This window comes from Cheilinus undulatus, linkage group 20 (assembly GCF_018320785.1).
Source record: "Cheilinus undulatus linkage group 20, ASM1832078v1, whole genome shotgun sequence".
NCBI classification, from domain to species: Eukaryota; Metazoa; Chordata; class Actinopteri; order Labriformes; family Labridae; genus Cheilinus; species Cheilinus undulatus.
Window position 1 is genome coordinate 16237673 of NC_054884.1, and position 18859 is coordinate 16256531.

An 18859-nucleotide genomic window follows, 5' to 3' on the forward strand; every position below is an offset into this window, starting at 1 on the left:
ACAATGTGAACACGGTCATTTTACAAAGACTTTCGTTCAGTGCGCGGCTTCTCTTTTTCTGCACTTTTTGTATCAGTTACACATGAAAAACAAGCTGATCTGCTTAGCAACGCTGAGCCGTGAGTCAAGAGGCTGAGAAGGCTGAAACTGCTAATAAACCCGAGTGGCTTATGATCGGTGTGTGGTGAATTAAAGCCAGCTGTATTTAAAGAGAGGAGGGGAGGTGGCTCATCACACTCAATGGTGGTTAACATAGCAGTGCTAAGTTTAGGTTCATCTCATTTCTACCTCCTCAGCAATGCTTTCCAAAAGCATTTGCCTGAAACTGTAAGCTGGAGAAGAGTTGGCAAAGATTAAACTCCCAACAATCAAAACTATACATTTTCTGAGGTAAGTGGGAGGCGTTTCAATATAGCTTTCAATTTTCCCTTTCAGAATGGAGCATCAAAGCTCACTTGTTCCATGCAGTGCTGCAGAAACACCTCAGCTGCTGCTGGGTGAGGTGACAAAACAGTAGGGAATTAACTATGAGTGTCTGTGGTACTGACGACATTTTTACATAACAGTTACATTAAGCAGTCAGTTTTTTTCTTCATTGCATCGGCAGTGAGAGACTGGAGAAGTGAACAATGCTAACTGAGCACTGAACAGGCTTGATTAAACATTCTGACAGCAGAGGAACCAGAGCAATATAAATCTACTACACTGTCTCTGGAAGGCGTCCATGGCCCACATCTAAGATATTAAGCCTTCATAACAGTGCCAGGCCCCTTAGGTCTTGTGATCAGAGCCTTTCGGCTATTCCTAGGTCTAACCTAAAAACTAAAAGGTGAATGGGATTTCAGTTCAGTCGTAGTTTGGCCCCAAGACTGAGGAAAAATCCCTCCACAGCTGTTAATCTTCCCCCATTTTATTTAGTTACTCCAAGCGAATACATGTTTTTGGAGCTTTCTAGGGCTGTGCCCTAATCAAAATTTTATCAGCAGAATCACACTTGACTGATCAATACAACGCTTCAATATTTTAACCTTTTTGACGGTTTAGCACCACTCCAGACTCCTAAAGCGGTCAACAAGTCCCATTTCTGACCCATTACAGTTTTTATCAGTTTCAATAAGTGCAGTTTGTCGTATGGACATTAAAATACTTTTAATCAAGTATTTTCATAGTGTTTCAAGTATGTTTAGTTTAGTTTATTTATTTATCAAGGGACAGTGTGCAATGACATTGATCGCTCATACAAATTAAATGAAAACTTGGTTGCACCAGATTTAGCGAGTCACTAATTTCCATCTGTTGTCCCACATCAAGCTAACACAAAAAAATACTTCAAAGTTCCAAAAACAAGGGCAGACACCTGGCAAGACCACAAACAAAAAATACACAGTTGATAATTATAGAGAACGATAAATAAGTCTTACTACATACAAATTGTAAAAAGATAAGAAAGTAGTCTATGATATGATTTAACTATATAAAAGGGATTAAGCCAGCAAATGAGCCAAGATTAGCAGAAGCTTAGTTTGGAGCAACCCATCACTGAGAGGCTGATTTTTGAACAACTGGTTAATTCTGTATTTTCACCATTTTTTGCCCTGACTGGCCTGACAGCAGAGAAAAAACAGTGAATGTGTACAAGTCTCTTAGCATGGATCCTTTGACTGTAACCTCCATATATTAGATGTCTGCTTAGCTGACTAAGCAGATAACTGGCTGTTTTGGATAAGAGAATCCTGAATGTATTTTTTAAGATTTATTTTTGGGCTTTTTGTGCCTTTATTTGATAGGAGGACAGTGGATAGAGCCGGAAACAGGAGAGTGGGGAGAGACAAGCGGCAAAGGGCCACAGGCCAGATTCAAACCCAGGCTGCATACATGGGTGGTGCTGTAGACCGCTAACCCATCTGTGCGCCCTCAAATTTGGGTTTTAATTAAAAAATGAAGACCGAAAAAGACGGCTTAAATGAAAGCACTTCCAAAAACTTAAAGGCAGCTAAGCTCGCAGCCCCCTCCTAAAGAATAGTGTCGCTCAGGGTGCTTTCACATTAGGCATAATTCAAACCACACCACGGTGCCCCCCCTCATTCACACCTCCTTCAAACTATGCCAGATCCTGCTAGAATCACACTTCAGACCACCTCTCCAAGTGGATCCAGGCCCATTGCCCAAGCAGGTACATTTGCATCCACGCTGAACAAAATAAACCAGACTCTGGGCTCAAGTGTTGTCTGATTCCGCTACTGTCAAAGTGCCTGAAGAAAGTTTGATTTGACATTCAAATTTCTACCATTTTATGTTTTTTTACAAGAGGAAGAACTCTGCAAATAATCCTGCATTTAGGAAAACACTGCAAGGCCCACTTGAGATTCAATTTTGAAAAATGAACAGCCTTCCTGGCTGTTGTTCCTGCTTTGCTCTGGGTACAATCACCCAGCTTAAAAACAAAAGTACAAGGATTAAACTAAGGAAATGCACTTATGTCCTCTCAACAGATGTTCTAAATGGTAGACTTGAGGGGCAGCCTTAATTAACACACTTCCTCTGATGCCTATATTTCATTTTCTGGCTTCATTTTTTTATCTTTAAAAGTGGGTTATGCAATAATTTGCATTGTTATATCTAACGAGCACAGCCTTGAGAGACACTGGTAAGGCAGATAACGACCAAATTCAAACGAAGCTCTGTCAGGCTCTGTGGTTTTTCTGTTTCCTCTATTTGTGTCTAATCAGTGCCGAGGCACGCCTGACCGCCTCCACATAGACCGCTGCTGTGCATAACCCCATGGAGAAGAATACCCTTTGGTAAAAGTCTTTCCTGGAGGGGATTTCACAATAGCTTCTAAACAAAACTCTGATCATATGCCCAGCGGTTTGGTGAAAGATGATTTAAAAAATAAAGGCAGAGTGATCTTTGGATATAAAACATTAACACAGACAAAAGTGAACTCAGGAGAGGGGACGTTTTAGGGCATGGGACATTCCATTGTGGATTAGAGGGGCAGCACATAAAAGAGGAGGGTGAGGGGAGGGATGTTGGCTAAAGTAGGGTTGGGACTGTCGACTGACGGGAGATACAACCACAATGCAGTCCTGTGAGCCTTTTGTGCAGAATCAGGGTCAAAACCAGCGAGTGAAACCAGTGATTGGTGGTTAGAAAGATCTTTTGAACCGATTCCCAGATTTTGCACATGCCCGCAGGTCATGCCATTATGATCACACTTTTCAAAAGGGTAGCGTAGTACCTGCATAAATGAAAGTAGGTCAGAATTAACTAATCATAACACTGTCAAGAAATTTAAAAATGCTGTTATTCAGATAGTTTTATGGCACATAATTAACTTTTCAAGGCTGTATATCAACCTTATTCGGGTAGCCGAATAAGCTGTCTTATATGTCAAACTGGCTCTCTTAAAAAAGATGCCTCCCCAGAAAAAAGGTAGGCAGAACTTTAATATGCTAAGCATGTTAAAGTGACTGCCTATGATTTGACTTAAAATGACTGAGCATATGTTTGCCCTTTTAATAAGTCAAAAAGTTAACATCTAACAGCCTGTCCTTGTTTTCTGCTAAAACGTTCTACATAAATGTCAACTAACATAACATTATAATGCTGTGATCAAAAACAAAAAGTAGTGCAATGTCTGTATGAATAACACCACTATCATAGCCTGGAAACATTCTGGAGAAAACATTTGCATGCTAAGCATACAAGCGCCTACTGATCATGCATGCAAATACCTTATGAATACCTTCCTGCTGTCTTTTGACAGGATGCTGGGATGTTAGCAGAGCAGTACAGGATAATACACATGCATGGCCTGCTTAAAGACCGCTTCTCTGTATTTGATAATTTAAATAAAAAATCCAACAGAAAACTGGTTGTATCTTAACAAAGAAACAAGGAAAGTAAACAAAGACAAATGATATACATGACAAAGAAACCATGTTAACGTATGGATGTCCTTGTCTACTTGTGGGGGGGTGATTGCAGTGTAAAATGTAGAATTTGGTGTAAATTTCACCTCTTTCATTGGTTCATGCTTAACATTTCATCGCTGGCTAACATCATCCTGCTGTCTACTTCCTCTATGACCAATTTTCTTTGGTTCATGCAGCCTTTACTGATGTCATTGGCACCAAAAGAGGAGGCGTGGAGTGGTGGCAAAGTGACTGACTGAGAAATCTGTTCAGAGCCCCTATTTCTTTTTAAATTGAAATACCTCTATTTGGCACAAGCAATGTCATAATTGTATCAGAAGTCAGGATGGTGATACATTACTGTCTTGATATTTTGTCCCACTTACATGACTTAGTTTGACCTAATTGCCCATTGGTTTTTTAAATGGTACTCTAAAGTGCTTGTTACCACCATGGTTCACAACAGAATTGCACTAATCAGAGCCGCACAGGAGTGGAGGTTATTCAAACCTCTTTTATCTCCAGAAACACAAGGACATATCAGGGCAGCGCTTATTCAAATACAAAAGCATTCATAAATTTCAATCTGATATAACAGTGAACCATTTGCTACCTCTGCCAAGACACAATCAGCTCTCACAAAGCTGCCTTTAGACCTTGTTACATCAGCCCTGACTTTCCCACAGATCCTTGAGTTTAGCTTATGAATGCAAAATCCACTCAGAGGTTACATGCATTATGTAACATTCCCCAAATTCTGAAGACAAGTACGTCTGCAGCCTGCTCACCTGTTGTAAATGTGAAAGAAAAAACTTGCCAAAGCCTCAGTCTCTCTTGGTTTCTCTGATCACAAAAAGGACAGGAATCTGAGAGGAGTTTCTTGTAATGGCATGAAGTAGCTCCTGTGGGCCTAGGAAACCAGATATTCCAAGACTAGACACAAAGACGGCTGCACAATCTGCACAATCAGGTAAGAAGTCCAAGGAAAACCTTTAAGGAACAAACCTTCCGAAGGAAACTGTTGGAAAGGTGTAACAGAAGAACACCAACAGAAACCAAACAGGACAGAATAACACTGAAGCAGACCACACCTATTAAATAAATTTACTCCCACTGTCATGTAAATGCATCACCTTTAGTGCTCCCTAGCAAAACAGGAGGAAATCCATTCTAAATCAGACTAAAATGGCAAAAGTTTGCCCTCTCTGTCCTTAAAGACGAGGTCATAGAATATTAACGCAAGACCCCCAAACCCATGGAGTCCCTCTGACTCAGGAAAATACACTTTTCTCTTAATCCTTCACTGCTCTGTGCCTGAGGATCTACAGATACTAACGGCCAGACAGAGGACAGATTGGGGGCAATAGAAGTGCTTTGAACTGGGTGCAAAGGGATTAAACAGCATTAGTGATACTGCATCTCTCTGTGTGCGGAGTACCAACAAGTTTCCATCCTCATCCAAACCCAAAGTCAAGTTGTCAAAAAAAGTTTTGATCACAATGCTCAGTATGTGAAAGCTCAAATATAGAGATAAATCCAATTTAAAAATGGGTCTATAAATACTTCAAATGACAAGGGTTGTAAAGATACACTAAACTCAGGATGTAAGTATCATGACAAGGGTTCTATGATACAATTCTATCATTATTTCTAGGGATGCTCCAATCAGGTTTCTTGCAGCCGATCAATTATATGCAGGTTGGGTGTCTTTTTTTTTTTTTTTTTCCCCCAAATATGGCTGCTAAAGTCATACTTTTCAAAATGTGCTGTGCCTAAACAGTTCCTGAATTGATACTTACATAAGAAGAAAATAGTTGTAAAATTTTGCATCTGAATAAAAGCTGTGTCATTATTGTAAATGGTTCAGAAATTATATGCAAATAGCACATAAAAGTAAAGGAAACGGGTGCAACTTCTTGACATAACATTTTGTGCCTTTCCTATGGAGTAATGAGGATAGCATCATGGCTGTGAGATACAGGAATGAAGCACCGAAATAGTCCTTGTAATTCGGTAGTTAATTATTGGAAGTTTTGGTACTAGTACTATGTTGGTACCGGATTTTGATACCCATCCCCAACTATGAGTGAGATCCAATCACAGATATGATACCAATCATGTTTTGTGTTTAGATATATTAGCAGGCTCTGGGGCTGGTCAGTCTTCTTGGCATTGTAGTATACTGAGATCTCCTATGAGAAGAGTAGACCTGATACAAGGAGCACAAAAGTCAACTTTTTTCAGTCAACAATGGGATTTTACTTACTTAGTTTCTATTTGATGTTGAAAAATTCACTGCTGTACAACACTGATTCCTTATTTCAATTATTTTACTATAAAAATGTAAAAATATATTTTACTTATGTTTCCTAAATTACGCATTAATAGAAACAAATGTGCATTTTACTTAATTCTACAGTGAGCCCATAAATGGCACAGGACTATTAGATTTTATTTAAAAAGAGAGACCAGTAAATTAGTTTAATAGACATCTTATGCAGGCTCTAATGTAACCTTTTTCTTTTAGGGTTATCCGTGGTTTTTATCCATGCCTTTACTGTTATTTGCAAACCGCGTGATCAGTTGCTGAAGCTTGGTTTGATTCTTGTAAACATTAGGAGGAGATGTGTACAGACAGCATGTGTGACAGGAAATAAACTGATGTAGCCTCCACATTAAGACACTAAGCTCTGAAGAAGAAACTTAAACCCAAGATGACAGTGTTGTACTTGAAGATAATGGTGTTTAAAAAATGCAATGAGAATTCTGAAAACTGGGTCTCCAGCTCATTTAGGCCTTGAAAAATGCATACTCACAAGAATTTAAATCAAATTTTCATCAAATGAAAGACACATTCCTATTTATGAACTGTTCCTTATCGCATTTCTTGCTAGTAATGGGGAAACTGTTCAGATAATGTGCTAAGCCTGTAGCACAAGAGCCAATGCAACAAATGGGTGAGGGCCATGGGTGGAGTGAGACAGACACATCAGCCATTTCACAGGAGATTATCCCTAAACCATGGGATATGCAAATGGTGAAGACTGGTGTTTGTCATTTGACATATGGAGGCCTGCCAGGCCTGACAGAATTCATTACAGCCAATATGCTTTGCAGACTTATCTCCAAATCCCAGCTCTAGCGCACTCACCAACTGTAGATGATGAACTAATCCTGGCATAGTTTTAATATGTTTTGGAATTAGCCAATCTATTACTCCAAATTTTGAGAACCACTAGGCAGGAAGCATATTAGAACTGCACGGCTACATGTTGCCATTTAACACAGCTTCCTTTGAAAATAATGAGTTTCAAATTGGATCCTAAACAGCTAGAAATACTGATAGCCAAGAAGTAAGCAAGATGGATTTCAGCAGATTGATTTACAAAAGCTTTTTGCGGGAAACCCTCTGAGGCTCAGCAGAAAATCAATAATAAATCATTTACATTTATGGGGCTTTATATAGTTTTACACAGAACTTTACTCAGCATGCATTAGAGAGTGGCTGCAAGCTCATAAAAGAAAAAACAAGGCCTCTCACCTGATCGGCCCCATAGGCAGCAGCAAACTCCATAAACTCCTCAATTCGAACAAAGCCATCTCCATCTTGGTCCAAAGCGTCAAAAACAGCTTTTAGTGGGGAGACATCTTCCTCCCTCGAGTTCACAGCTGAGACCACTGGCAGTGAGTCATCTCCCACCATGTTAGAGAGGGAAATCGTCTCCACCGTTTGCTCACTAGTCCATCCCACCTCCTGAGTGGAGTGCATGTCCTGAACTGAAAAACCAAAAGAGGCCACATCATGACCGTCTGATCCTTCCAGCTGGTTAGTGTCCGTCAACGGCTCCTCTTCCCTCTGTTCTGGAGTTGGATCGGGAACACTTCCATTCTGTAGAACCTCCTGTGGTTTCAAGTCTGAACTTTCCTCAATGTTAACCTCATCAGCAGTCAAGCACGGATCCAAAGCCATCACCTCATTCCCCTGAGTGTAAATCTTATCTTCCATCAAATCCTTAGACCCATTTTCCACAGGCAAACTCTCACTGGTGAAATCACCCTTTGTGCAGGCATCTTCAGCCTGAGGCACCGTCAGTGATGAACCTTCAGCTGACAAACCTAAAGCAAATGAGTCATTCTCTGCTTGTTGTTCTGTCGTCAGATCTCTTATTTCAGTAGCTCCTTCATATTCAACTTGGGTCTTCTCTGTCAATAAATTTAAAGGCTCACCTGTGCAGATAACAGAGAGAGGACTGACAGGACACAAACTCAGACTGCTTTCACAGTCTGGCACCTCTAAATCCAACAAAGGCACAGATCCCTGTAAAGACTCCAGTGGCGTGCTGATGTGGTTATGCGGTAGGCAGCTTTCTGGTGAACCTTGCAGAGCAGTGCTACAGGTTACTTGATCGGGGCATAAACCTTTGTCTCCAGTTTCAGGTGACAAAGTCTCCCAGCACTGTGAGGGAGGGGGGCCTGCCTGCTCCTCTGGTGACAAGTCTACCAGCTCCTCACTGACACCCTGTGGGTTCGACTCACCTGAAGACTCTGAAGGGAGACATGAGAGTTCATTAGAGAAGAGATCTACCAACAAAAATGAATCCACTGTTTCTGTGTCAGAAGTCTTTGATGGAGTGATCGGATCCTCCCGTGTTAGATCCTCACTGGTAGAGTTTTCCCCTACTACATCAGTGAGTTTTGGTGAAAACAGCCATTTCAAAGTTTCTGTTGGTCCATCAGTTGTTTCTGAAAAGGAAAATCCATCTATTTGAGAGTTAAGCAGTGCAGCCTGGGAAATAGCAGACTTATTTCCCTCAAAATTAAAGTCTCCACAAGAAATATTTATAAGTTTGTCCAATTCTAGAGGCGGTACGTCTTCAGTTTGTTGGGATGTTTGACCCTGGTCCCCATTTCTGAAATCCAAACCTGTCTGACCACTCTTGTTTGAGCAGAGCACACCTCCATTGTCCGGGTTATCCAGCGTGTTAAATCCAAGAGGAAATGGCTGTTCTGATTCCCACTGTGCATGCCCCAAAGGGCCAGACACAACTGTCGGTTCCATTTCAGTGGGCTTTTCTACTTATTGGAGAAAACCAATGAACGTTTTATCTCACAGCTGTCAAGATAAAGTTGTTTGATTTCAATGCCATGATTCTAAATGGCACTGAATGTCCGTGATAAAGTTTTGAAACGAATGTGTAGACGCATTTTCGACCTCTAATATTCAAAATATGCCTGCATTATTTGTAATTCTCCAAATAATTTTAGAAGTTAACATACTGTGGTGGTTTTAAGAAACAAAACTTGTTAATAAACACATTTGGTCGTTTTAACTAAAGTGGCTGCCATCCATAACTCGACATAACCGTTACCTTGATTTAAAATTCATACTTATGTCGTAGCCTTGTTGAATAAACCACAAATTTAAACGTGTTTTCACTCACTATGTCTGTTTCTGTCATGGCAGGTCCACTCTCCGTCGTTGCCCAATGTTTCAGCTTCAGTTCACCCACCGTCAACATCCTTCAGCTCGACCTGAAAGCTTAAAAATGACCGAAAATAGTCTCAGGACTTAAACGCCATTAACGGCTGGCAGCATTTCTGCACGTGAGCCGATTTAAAACTGCAAAAATTAACGCGTTATGTCACGAGTGTTTGTCAACATTAGCTTTCTTAGCCGATTATCTCATCTTATCCATAGCAGGCTAATTTTTCTTTGAGCCGAAAAAGGATGTGATGAAACTAAGTGGTTACCGAGCCTTTAATGTTAACGTTAATCCCCTCATGATGAGACGGTTTACCAAATATAACACCGGCTGTCAAACCCTCCTAATGATTTTAATGCTAGCACCTCCTTCGAGCATCCCACTCCTTCCGTGCCAGGGAAGCTGCTAACTGACAAGCTAGCGAAATTAGCCTATTAGCTAGCTATCACGCCAAACAGCTAAGCCTATTCCTGCCTCAACTATATTTAACCAAACAGGATGTTCAATGTTAAAATGACTGAGATGTGACTCCTGAAACTGTCACGTCTGTGATAGTCCGACATTAAGTCTTCATTTCGATGCCGTTTTCCAGCTGCAATCCACCTGTGTCACTAACAAGCCAGGCCAGACGAACGACGAGACGAAACTCGTCCTTTCTTCCTCAAATTCTTCCGTTATTCATTTCTCAAAAAAGACATCTGCCACGGCGTCCTCCATCGGAGTCCATAATGGAAGGAAATCGTTGATAAATTGTGTCAAAAAGCTCCATCATGAGGCCGTCAGTCCACCGATGTTGATCAGACAGCGAAAGCTCTCGCATCAGCATCAGCAGTGTCCCATCCTCCTCCTCTGCCTCCACCTCCTCCTCCAGCCGCAGACACACCACTGACGTTTCACGCACGCGTACAAAACACCCCGCAGTATCACTGACTTCATAATAGATATCAGGTTGATGCTGTATGAATTGTTTATATTTATATTAAACCATGGCTATTATTCAACAATATTCTAATGAGACTGAGTGTACAGTTTAGTAAGCACCCTTTTACACAGAGGCTGAGCAAAAGGAGATTGAAAATAACATGAGTCTTTCCCATTGGTTCTACAAGCAGAATCTGTTAAAATATCAACCATCCTGTAGAATGTAATCAGTTGGCAGTTTACATAAAATAGATACAAGGTAAAATGACAACAGCTGTAGACTTTCAGAAATGCCTCTAGTTAAATGGTTGGAAAAAAATAATCTCGTGGCGCCCCCATCTGTCTCAAAAAGGTATTTGTTTACTTCAGGCTTAACTGCAAAACTGTTTCCCCCCTTTTTCTCCAAGAACATAGTAATTTTTCACAAATATTCTCCTTTATATGGGAAGGCAGAGCTGGTATGTTATCACCAAGCTGATTTCTTTGGGTCTCAAATTAAAAAAAATGTGCAGCATATTCGCAGAAAATCCAGAGATAGAAAGCAACTACGTAATTAGATTTTCTCAAATTACTGTAATGGAGTAGCTTTTTTGAATACTTTTTGAAATCAGTCATTTTACTTTTACTTAATTAATTTTTAGCCAGAGTAGCTTTACATGTACTTGAGTACAATACTCTTATACTTTTTCCACCTCCCTTGACTACACAGTAGCATAGTGAGTAGGGATGCATGATATTATCCGCATGATATTGGTACCTGCAGATATGAAAATTTAAAGATATTTAGAATTGATATTTGGCTATAAAAATCTGCCTATTACAGCTGTAAATATTAGTTGTACACACAGATTAGTTTTTAGTTTCAAGATGAACAAACAGGCCTAAATTGTGTGTTTTTAGGTCTTTCGTTTCAAGTCTAAACTGAATTTAAATATTGCATCAATATCAGTATCAGCTAGAATTAATGTGTAAATACTGGCATATCAGATATTGGCAGAAATCCAACATTAGACAATGAGGAAAAAAACTGATATCAGCCTTATTTTTTCACTTAGGCTGCCAAAAAGTAGTTAAACCTCTATCAAGAAGTACCTACCAACAAATTTTGCACTGTAGTTAGAGCTAACAGTAGGATAGTGTACCTTTAGTTTGAAGAAATAAAAATGAGGTTTAACTGCACATTTCAGGATACTTACAACACCCTTTGATTCTGATTTTAAAGGATTTAAAGCCTAAATTCTGTTTAGATTACCAAGATTAAAAAACACAAAACAAATCTAAGGCCCTACAGTCTTGCTTTTAGTCTTTTTAAAACTCTTAATTTTGGCTATATTGATTTACCAACTTTTGATTCTTCTAGGACTTTGTGGATATCCTGTTGTGATAAAAGGTCTATGATGTAAAGAAACCCTACTCGACAAAGGTGTATCATAATATATATTGAATGTCAATTTCAAGGAAAAGCTAGATTTTTTTTTTTTTTTTTAGTTTATCAAGTTGTAAGTTTACACGAAACCCAACTCAGAATCTTTGGGGGTTTCAAAAGTAATAAATTTAAGAGAAAATAGAAAAATAGCAGAGAAACGTGAGAGAACTCAGACATTTTTCATGTAAGTAATGTGTTTTATTTCGTTTCTTCTTCTCCAATTTCTCTTAAAGTCCTGCAATGTATTTGTTTAATGAAAGTCTGTATTTTTCTACAGATAACTTCCACATACCAGGAAAAAGACAGGATTTTTAATAGAAATTTCAACAGCAGCCAAGGAACAGTTTTTACTGTTATATAAAACCTGAATGCTTAATGGGAGTAATACAAAAATCCCATCAAATGGCAGGTGATAAATAGGACTGTACATGAAATGCATGGCAATACAAAGACCTATAACGGATGAACTATGAGCCCTGAATTGATTTGAATCGTATCTGATGATAAGAGTGTGAAAATGTATAACACAGTAAAGTGTTAATAAACTGTACATGTAGTATTTCAATACTTCAAATTCTTTTGTCTCCAGTATTTACTTGTCTCTTTTCTTTTCGGCTGACCAATAACCTGAAAGAAAGTAAAAGAGACAAGTTAATTAATATGGGTTATATTGTATTCCTGTCATCTAAGCAGTCTTGTTAAGTCTTTACAATGTAAATCAAATACTAGACATTACATTTCACATTTTCATTAATTCTGTTCTTCAAATGGGCCTTAGGCTGGACCTCCTCCTCCTACACACCTGGGTCAGGAGGAGGACAGGAGAGCCCCTGTTCAGAGTTTAGATTTAGAGGAGGCAATACCCAACAGTGTGGAGACGTCATTGGGTGAAGTCAGCCACGCCCCGCCATCGGCGACCAAGATGGCTCCAGTCACATAGGAGGAGGCTCGGCTGGCCAGGAAAAGAACACAGTGGGCCATCTCTGTCTTATTGCCTGCACGCTGCAGAGGAAGAGACTGAAAATGACCTGCTGCTTCTCCTCTGGGACCACCTGAGGGATTAAAAGAAAACTATCTTTTTTAATAATTCTCAAATAATAGTTCAGCTGTTCATGTTTATAAGCACATTATTAGTATTATCCGACTGGTGACACAAACTTGTGTGTGTCAATTTCATTTCAGGAAAAAATTGTTTTTTCACAATCTCAGGGTAAAAAACTACACTACCCACAATTCTAGAGGATCACAGCACTGTCTCTGATTGGTGAAGCCCACTTTTACCAGCAAATTTAGTCTGCAGATCAGTCTTACTTCATATGCTGGCTCACTATTTTTCTAAATAAAGTGTACATTTCATCATTTTTTCTTTGCTTTCTGCTAAAATTTATAATTTGTATTCATTGCATTTTTGGAAATGAAAAACTATTTATAACATGTAATTGTGTACATTTTGAACTGTTTTTTAGCTGATGTTCAGTAGTTTTAGCTGACTATTGTGCGATAAATGTATGTGGCTAACAATTGTTATTTTGCTTCTTTTGGCTTGCAGTTACATATTTTTACAGCTTTTTGCCAACTGTTTATGTAGTATCTTAAGCTGACATTTTGTCTGTATGCTACACTATCTGCTTTTAGCTAATGTTTTAACCATGTCTTAGATGGCTTTTAACTAAAAGTTCTGCTATTTTTTTTTAACTCAGTCTTGTATTTTGACAAATTTTCAGTACTAGAAACAAATTTCTCTACAACTTAAAACTAACAGTCAATATAAATGCTTTTCAGTTGTTTTATCCAACATTTCAGCTACTTATTGATTGCTTTTAGGTAAAATAAACCTCCTCTTATTGGCTTAAACAATTTAGTAATTTACTACTTGTTGCTTATACGTAAGCATTTTGAGTTTATTAACTTCTTTAGCTATATTTCAGCTATCTACTGACTACTTTTAAGGCATAAAAAGGTCTTGCTCCCCATTATATTTCAGTTACTAATCCCCAGCTCGCAGCCTTAGATCCTCAGGTGGGGGCCTCCTGGTCGTTCCACTTTAGAATGACCTGCCCAGGGGACATAAGGCTTGCAGAATCAGTGACATCTTTGAAATAACTTCTCAAAACTCATTTTTTGACTTGCTATCATTTTTATTGCTTTGCCTCTACTTTGCCTCCACTTGATTTTTAAATAGCATATATCAGCTAACTAACTGTTAATCAGAAGACATAAATGTAAACATTTTTATTTTTTTTCATTAATTTTGATAACTTTAGCAACCTTTTGCTACTCTAAGCTATGTTTAAGTGATTGGTAGCAAAATACTACAACCATATGAAACTTTGGTTTTGTTTATTGTGAATTCTTCAACAAACACTAGCACGTTCTAATAGCATTTTCTGATATTTCCTTGGCGTTTTTACAGGATTTGATATCATTCAACTTTGTTATTTTTTCTAAAGGTCCTGAAAAGTTACTTGAAAATATCAATATTAGACCTTACCCAGCCTGCGGAAGCCCTCAGTGCCAGAGATGGGACCTGGAGCCACGGTGTTGACTCTCACTCCGCTGGGCCCCCACTCCACAGAGAGATGCCTTGTCATTGCATCTGGGGAAAAGAGAGGAAATGTTGAGGTACAAGAGACAAGATTATTTTTCCATTTTCACTGGACTAAGCTCCAAAAAATATCTCACCATTTGCAGCTTTAGCAGAGCCAGCATGCACCTGGAGGGCCTGTCCTTTGTACCCAAGTGTTGCAGATATGTTGACGATGTTGCCGCCATGATTCTGTGCACAAAGATGATGGGAGACTTAAACCAAGCTGACGACTAAATGATTTCACAAGCCCAAAGCTGGTAGTTTTCATAAAATGTGGAGACGGCATTATGTAATTTGCAAACTTCACTGCCCCCATGTGGTGATCAGAGTGAATTACAGAGAGAGTGTTTCTGAACACCATGGATTACTGTGATAGCAAACATTTACAGTACATCTAACATCTAATCAGCCAGCTACATAGAAGAAACCAACACATAAAGGTATGTAAACATGGTCAAGACAATATGATGAAGCTGAAACAGCACCAGAACGGGAAACAGAGGTGATTTAAGTGACTTTAAAAGTGGCAAAATGTTAATGGACTGTACCTGAAACCACTTCTCATAAACCACCTTGCTGGTGTTGAATGTCCCCATGGTATCTATCTCCATTACTGTCTTAAAAGCATTAAAAGAGAGAGCAGAGGCCGGGCAAAGGAAGTTTCCAGCAGCATCTGTCAAAAGAAAAGCACCCTGGGTTTAATAAAAGGCAAAGTATCTTTATTTTGACAAACAGGGAGTTTTAAAAAAATCCATAAATGAAATAACTAACTGGCTCAGTGGTGTATTACAGATCATTTTGCATAAAAATCAGCATTACATTTTGAAAACTACAGTGTTAATCTTAAAATGATGCAACAGCCTGTAAAATAGACCCCAGTGCAAAGATAGCAGATCAGAAAAGTTAACAATTAAACTGAAACCAGTCACACTTGAACTCCGTTTAAAGTGCATACAGGCTCATTGACATGTATATTCACACCTTTTTTTGGCAGGTTGCATCATGAAATAAAACAGTGAGAATGCCTTGTTCATTGCAGCTCCAAACCCAAAGTCAGAAAAGATACACACAAAGTCAGATTTTTAGGCTTGATTCTGACAGGAAACATACTGTTGATCAGGATGTCTACATGGCCAAACTCTTTCAGCGTCTCGTCAACAGCGGCTGCTATGCTCTCAGGCTGCCTCACATCAATACACAGAGGAAGGCAACGGCGTCCTGTTGCAGAAGACAGCTTCTGTGCTGCCTAGGAAAGACAACCAATCATATAAAATGAAGCAAATGTAACAATGCAAGTAGATCAGATAGACTAAATAATTATGTGACAGGGAAAACCTCTTTGAGCTTGTCCAAGTTTCTGCTCGCAATTACTGTGTCACAGCCATGCCTGGGAGGAAAAAAAATGTGGAAAATATACATGTATAATGTTTTATTTTTGCATTTTAAGAGAAAGGGGTGAGCGACAGGGAACAGTAAAAATAAGTGCTAAAAGGTAACAGACTCACATCCAGACAGACAGCATTACAAGTGGCTATGCTTAGAAAAACATTTCTGCATTATTAGTTAATTATTGGATGTTTTCAACTCTGTCACCCAAGCAAAATGATGAAATTCTGAGCATCAGATAACAAATAAAGATAAAGGTTTAAAGTACACCATGCAATCATAATCTTGCACATTTCACTGTTTAAGTGTCAAAGAAAGGACATAATGCCATTATGAACATGCTCTAAAGATGTCTGTTAAGAAGATTAAGCTTGACTTTTTTTCAGCCAGAACTGTGAGTGCAGATAATCCTCTCACCTCATAAAGATTTCAGCTATCCTGAGTCCAATTCCAGATCCCCCACCTGTGATAAAAGCAACCTGATCTCTGAAAAATAAAATGCAGACCCTTCATGGACACATTCAGACCCCATACGGTGACAAGCATTTCAACAATATTGACTATAAAGCATCAAAAGTATATCAGGCAATTAAAATGACTTGTTCAAGCTTACTTTAGTAAATCTGGACTGTAGATGTGTGTGTAGGAGGTCAGGCAGTCATCTGAACCGACATCTTCAGGCAGCAGTTCTCCTTTCTTTTGTGGCTCAGCCATGCTGCTAAACAAAGGATGTCAAAAGATGCCATCACACTGGAATTACCATAATCACTACTCACTGATCGGCATGTCTGTGTTGCAGAAGTTGCATAAAATAGCATCAAGACCCCTGCAGTAAAGCATAGCTTATAATTTTAGTTTTAGGGCTGCACAGTGAATCAGTGCTCTTTTGAAATAAGTTCATCACCAAAGCTTAAAATATCACAATAAATATGAAAGATTATTTAATGAAAAGGAGCTTCCTCAGCATGTGCACATTTTACGAGCAGTCACATTATATTCATGCAGTCAGATAAAACTTCAGTTACTTATAAGCTACCCATATAACATAATTTCAAATCATCCATTTAAAAAATACTTGATTAATTTTGGTTTCAAGAGAATAAAATGTTGCAAATAGCTTTAGTTAAAGCTAATATGAATAACTGAGTATTAGTTTATCTTCCACTCTGAATAAAACTATCACATTATTAAAGAATAGTATTGTGCAACAGTTTCCCTCATGTATTGCGTATGACAAAAGCAAGGCTTATAATGATTATATACCCCGTTGATGAAGCTGATTTTTCCTGACTGCTTTAAAACTGTCTCAGTTTGTACTCTACAGTTCACATGGGCAATCTCTATCTAGTCTTTACGATCCCTTTCTGGTCTATACTAACATATTCCAGTCAGAAAACTGCTCAATGCATTGCTCGTCTAGACTTAGCAGTGAAGTTCAGCAGTAGTTTGGCATCTGTCGTGTTACCTGCTAAAGCAAACAAGCTAGCTTTGCAGCTCTGAAGACTCCTCCTTGAAGAAACGCGACGTGCACACGGAGCTCTCACCTCGGTTTGACGACGGGTTAATAGTTATTCTTCAGCTAGTTTATGTTTTCCTTGTCTTGGGTAAAACAGTTTGTACTTTGGACCATTTTTCTTCGTTAGTGGTGCATTCTGGGGGAAAGTCCGCCCGTGCTATGTTCAAGAGCACCAACGAAACATATCCGTGTTTGTTTACGACGCAGTTTGAGGATAAAAGAATGATTTGATCGTATAAAACTTTGTTTGAACTCCGAATCTATGTAGGCATTGGACTTTATATGGTAGGATTGAAGTTTTCTCGTGAAAACAAAGTTTGTGAGACGGGAGGCGGTGGTTCTCAACAGGTGGGATGGGATCCATAAGTGGGTCCGGGAGCTGTTTAAGGTGGGTGGCATGCTTGCCTTAAAAAATATATTGTGGTTTCAGACTATCTGTATGCAAAAACAGAGTGTAAATAAAATAATAAAAATTTTTGCATCATTTCAGTATACACTGTAAACAAGGTGATATAGAGACTTGTTACGTTTTTATGTGAATCTAATAGAGATGTAATGGTATGGCTAGTTTTGCGGTAAGCTATAGCGGTAGCAGAAGTGTCTCCATAGGGGGGAGCAATGATAAAATGATTTTGGAGGCAAAACCCAAAAGTTAGCGTTGCATGGGTTCCCTCGGCAGCAAGCTTATGGGATTTTTCAGTGGGTTTTTAGATCACTGCTGAAAAAATAATAAGTGTCCAATAAAGGTTTATGAAACTTACAAGTTTTGTTCATAAAGATCAACTTCGTAAATCAATAATTAAAGCATCACATTTTGTTCGTAAATATAATTGATGAAAGTTAAAAGCTGATGTCATGCTATAGCTATTGAACTACAACACAGTCAACTGAATTTAATGTCAACACCTGAGTGTCTTACGTCTTAGAGGTTCAGTTGCCACGCCTGTTGTGACAGATTATAATAGTCCTGATAAACGATGTTGTCCTAGTTAGCTGCTATTTAGCAACTGCTTTTATAAGGACACGCAAAGTATGAAATTCAAAAGTGAGGCACTTTAGGATGTATTTTGTTGAAGAAAAAATATTAAAATCTCTTGAGCTTGTGTTCACCAAAGACTTTATTTTAGATATTTAACCTAACAGTCAAAAATCCCATAGACATCCAGACAAGGGAATCAGAAGTGGTAAAATGCTAGCTCACTTCCACTATTTAGGACTCATTCCTGTACCACTATTCTTTTGCCACTAGTGACGAAGCATCCTATGCACGGGTCATGCACTATTTTGATGGCAGTGCAAACAAACTGCTGCTCTTCCGTACGCTTTGCTAGATAGATCTGGATCTCGCTGCAATGTCATGCATTTCCTGGGATGCTATGTGATGCAGGTTCCTGGGACAATTACCATTTCATGAAAAATGAAGACAGGCCCTCTAGATATTTGTTTTCCAAGTTCATGAGCCACAAAAAGGAAAATGTGAGACACACATTAAGGGCAGCCTTTTGAAAACAGACAATTTACCTGAATAAAAAAAGCATCAGATATTACAATAAAAGCAAGTTTGGGGTAAGTTTTGATAGGTAACTAAAACTAACTAAATAACTAGAACTAAAATGTAAAAAT

At 38.8% G+C, this 18859-nt stretch overlaps 2 protein-coding genes across 9 annotated transcripts in view; both read right to left on the reverse strand.

Moving 5' to 3' along the window:
• The window catches only part of rab11fip3 (RAB11 family interacting protein 3 (class II)), a 39600-nt gene extending 29375 nt beyond the window's left edge, over nt 1-10225 (reverse strand). For 3 of the 4 annotated variants that reach the window (XR_005993474.1, XM_041815482.1, XM_041815481.1), the window contains exon 1: nt 7459-10225. Coding sequence is in view for 3 of the 4 variants with exons in the window: in XM_041815482.1 (XP_041671416.1) it covers nt 7459-8976 (1518 nt within the window). In the remaining variant the exon portion in view is untranslated. The remainder of the gene's footprint in view (nt 1-7458) is intronic. The other variant, XM_041815483.1, reaches the window with a different exon arrangement.
• A 1706-nt stretch (nt 10226-11931) lies between these two features.
• Nucleotides 11932-17399, reverse strand: decr2 (2,4-dienoyl CoA reductase 2, peroxisomal). Of its 5 annotated transcripts, none has more exons than XM_041815029.1 (10): nt 17186-17399; nt 16334-16435; nt 16138-16206; nt 15670-15721; nt 15445-15580; nt 14883-15007; nt 14430-14523; nt 14239-14343; nt 12611-12799; nt 11932-12374 (listed from the first exon to the last, which is right to left on the reverse strand). In XM_041815029.1, the coding sequence occupies exons 2-10, from the start codon at nt 16432-16434 to the stop codon at nt 12340-12342; spliced, it is 906 nt and encodes a 301-aa protein (XP_041670963.1). In that variant the 5' UTR covers nt 16435; nt 17186-17399; the 3' UTR covers nt 11932-12339. The 5 variants fall into 5 exon arrangements, with proteins under 5 accessions (XP_041670963.1, XP_041670962.1, XP_041670966.1 ...); XM_041815028.1 differs by having other exon boundaries at nt 16334-16438; nt 17186-17398; XM_041815032.1 differs by having other exon boundaries at nt 12550-12799; nt 16334-16438; nt 17186-17398.
• Between the last annotated feature and the right edge of the window lie 1460 nt (nt 17400-18859).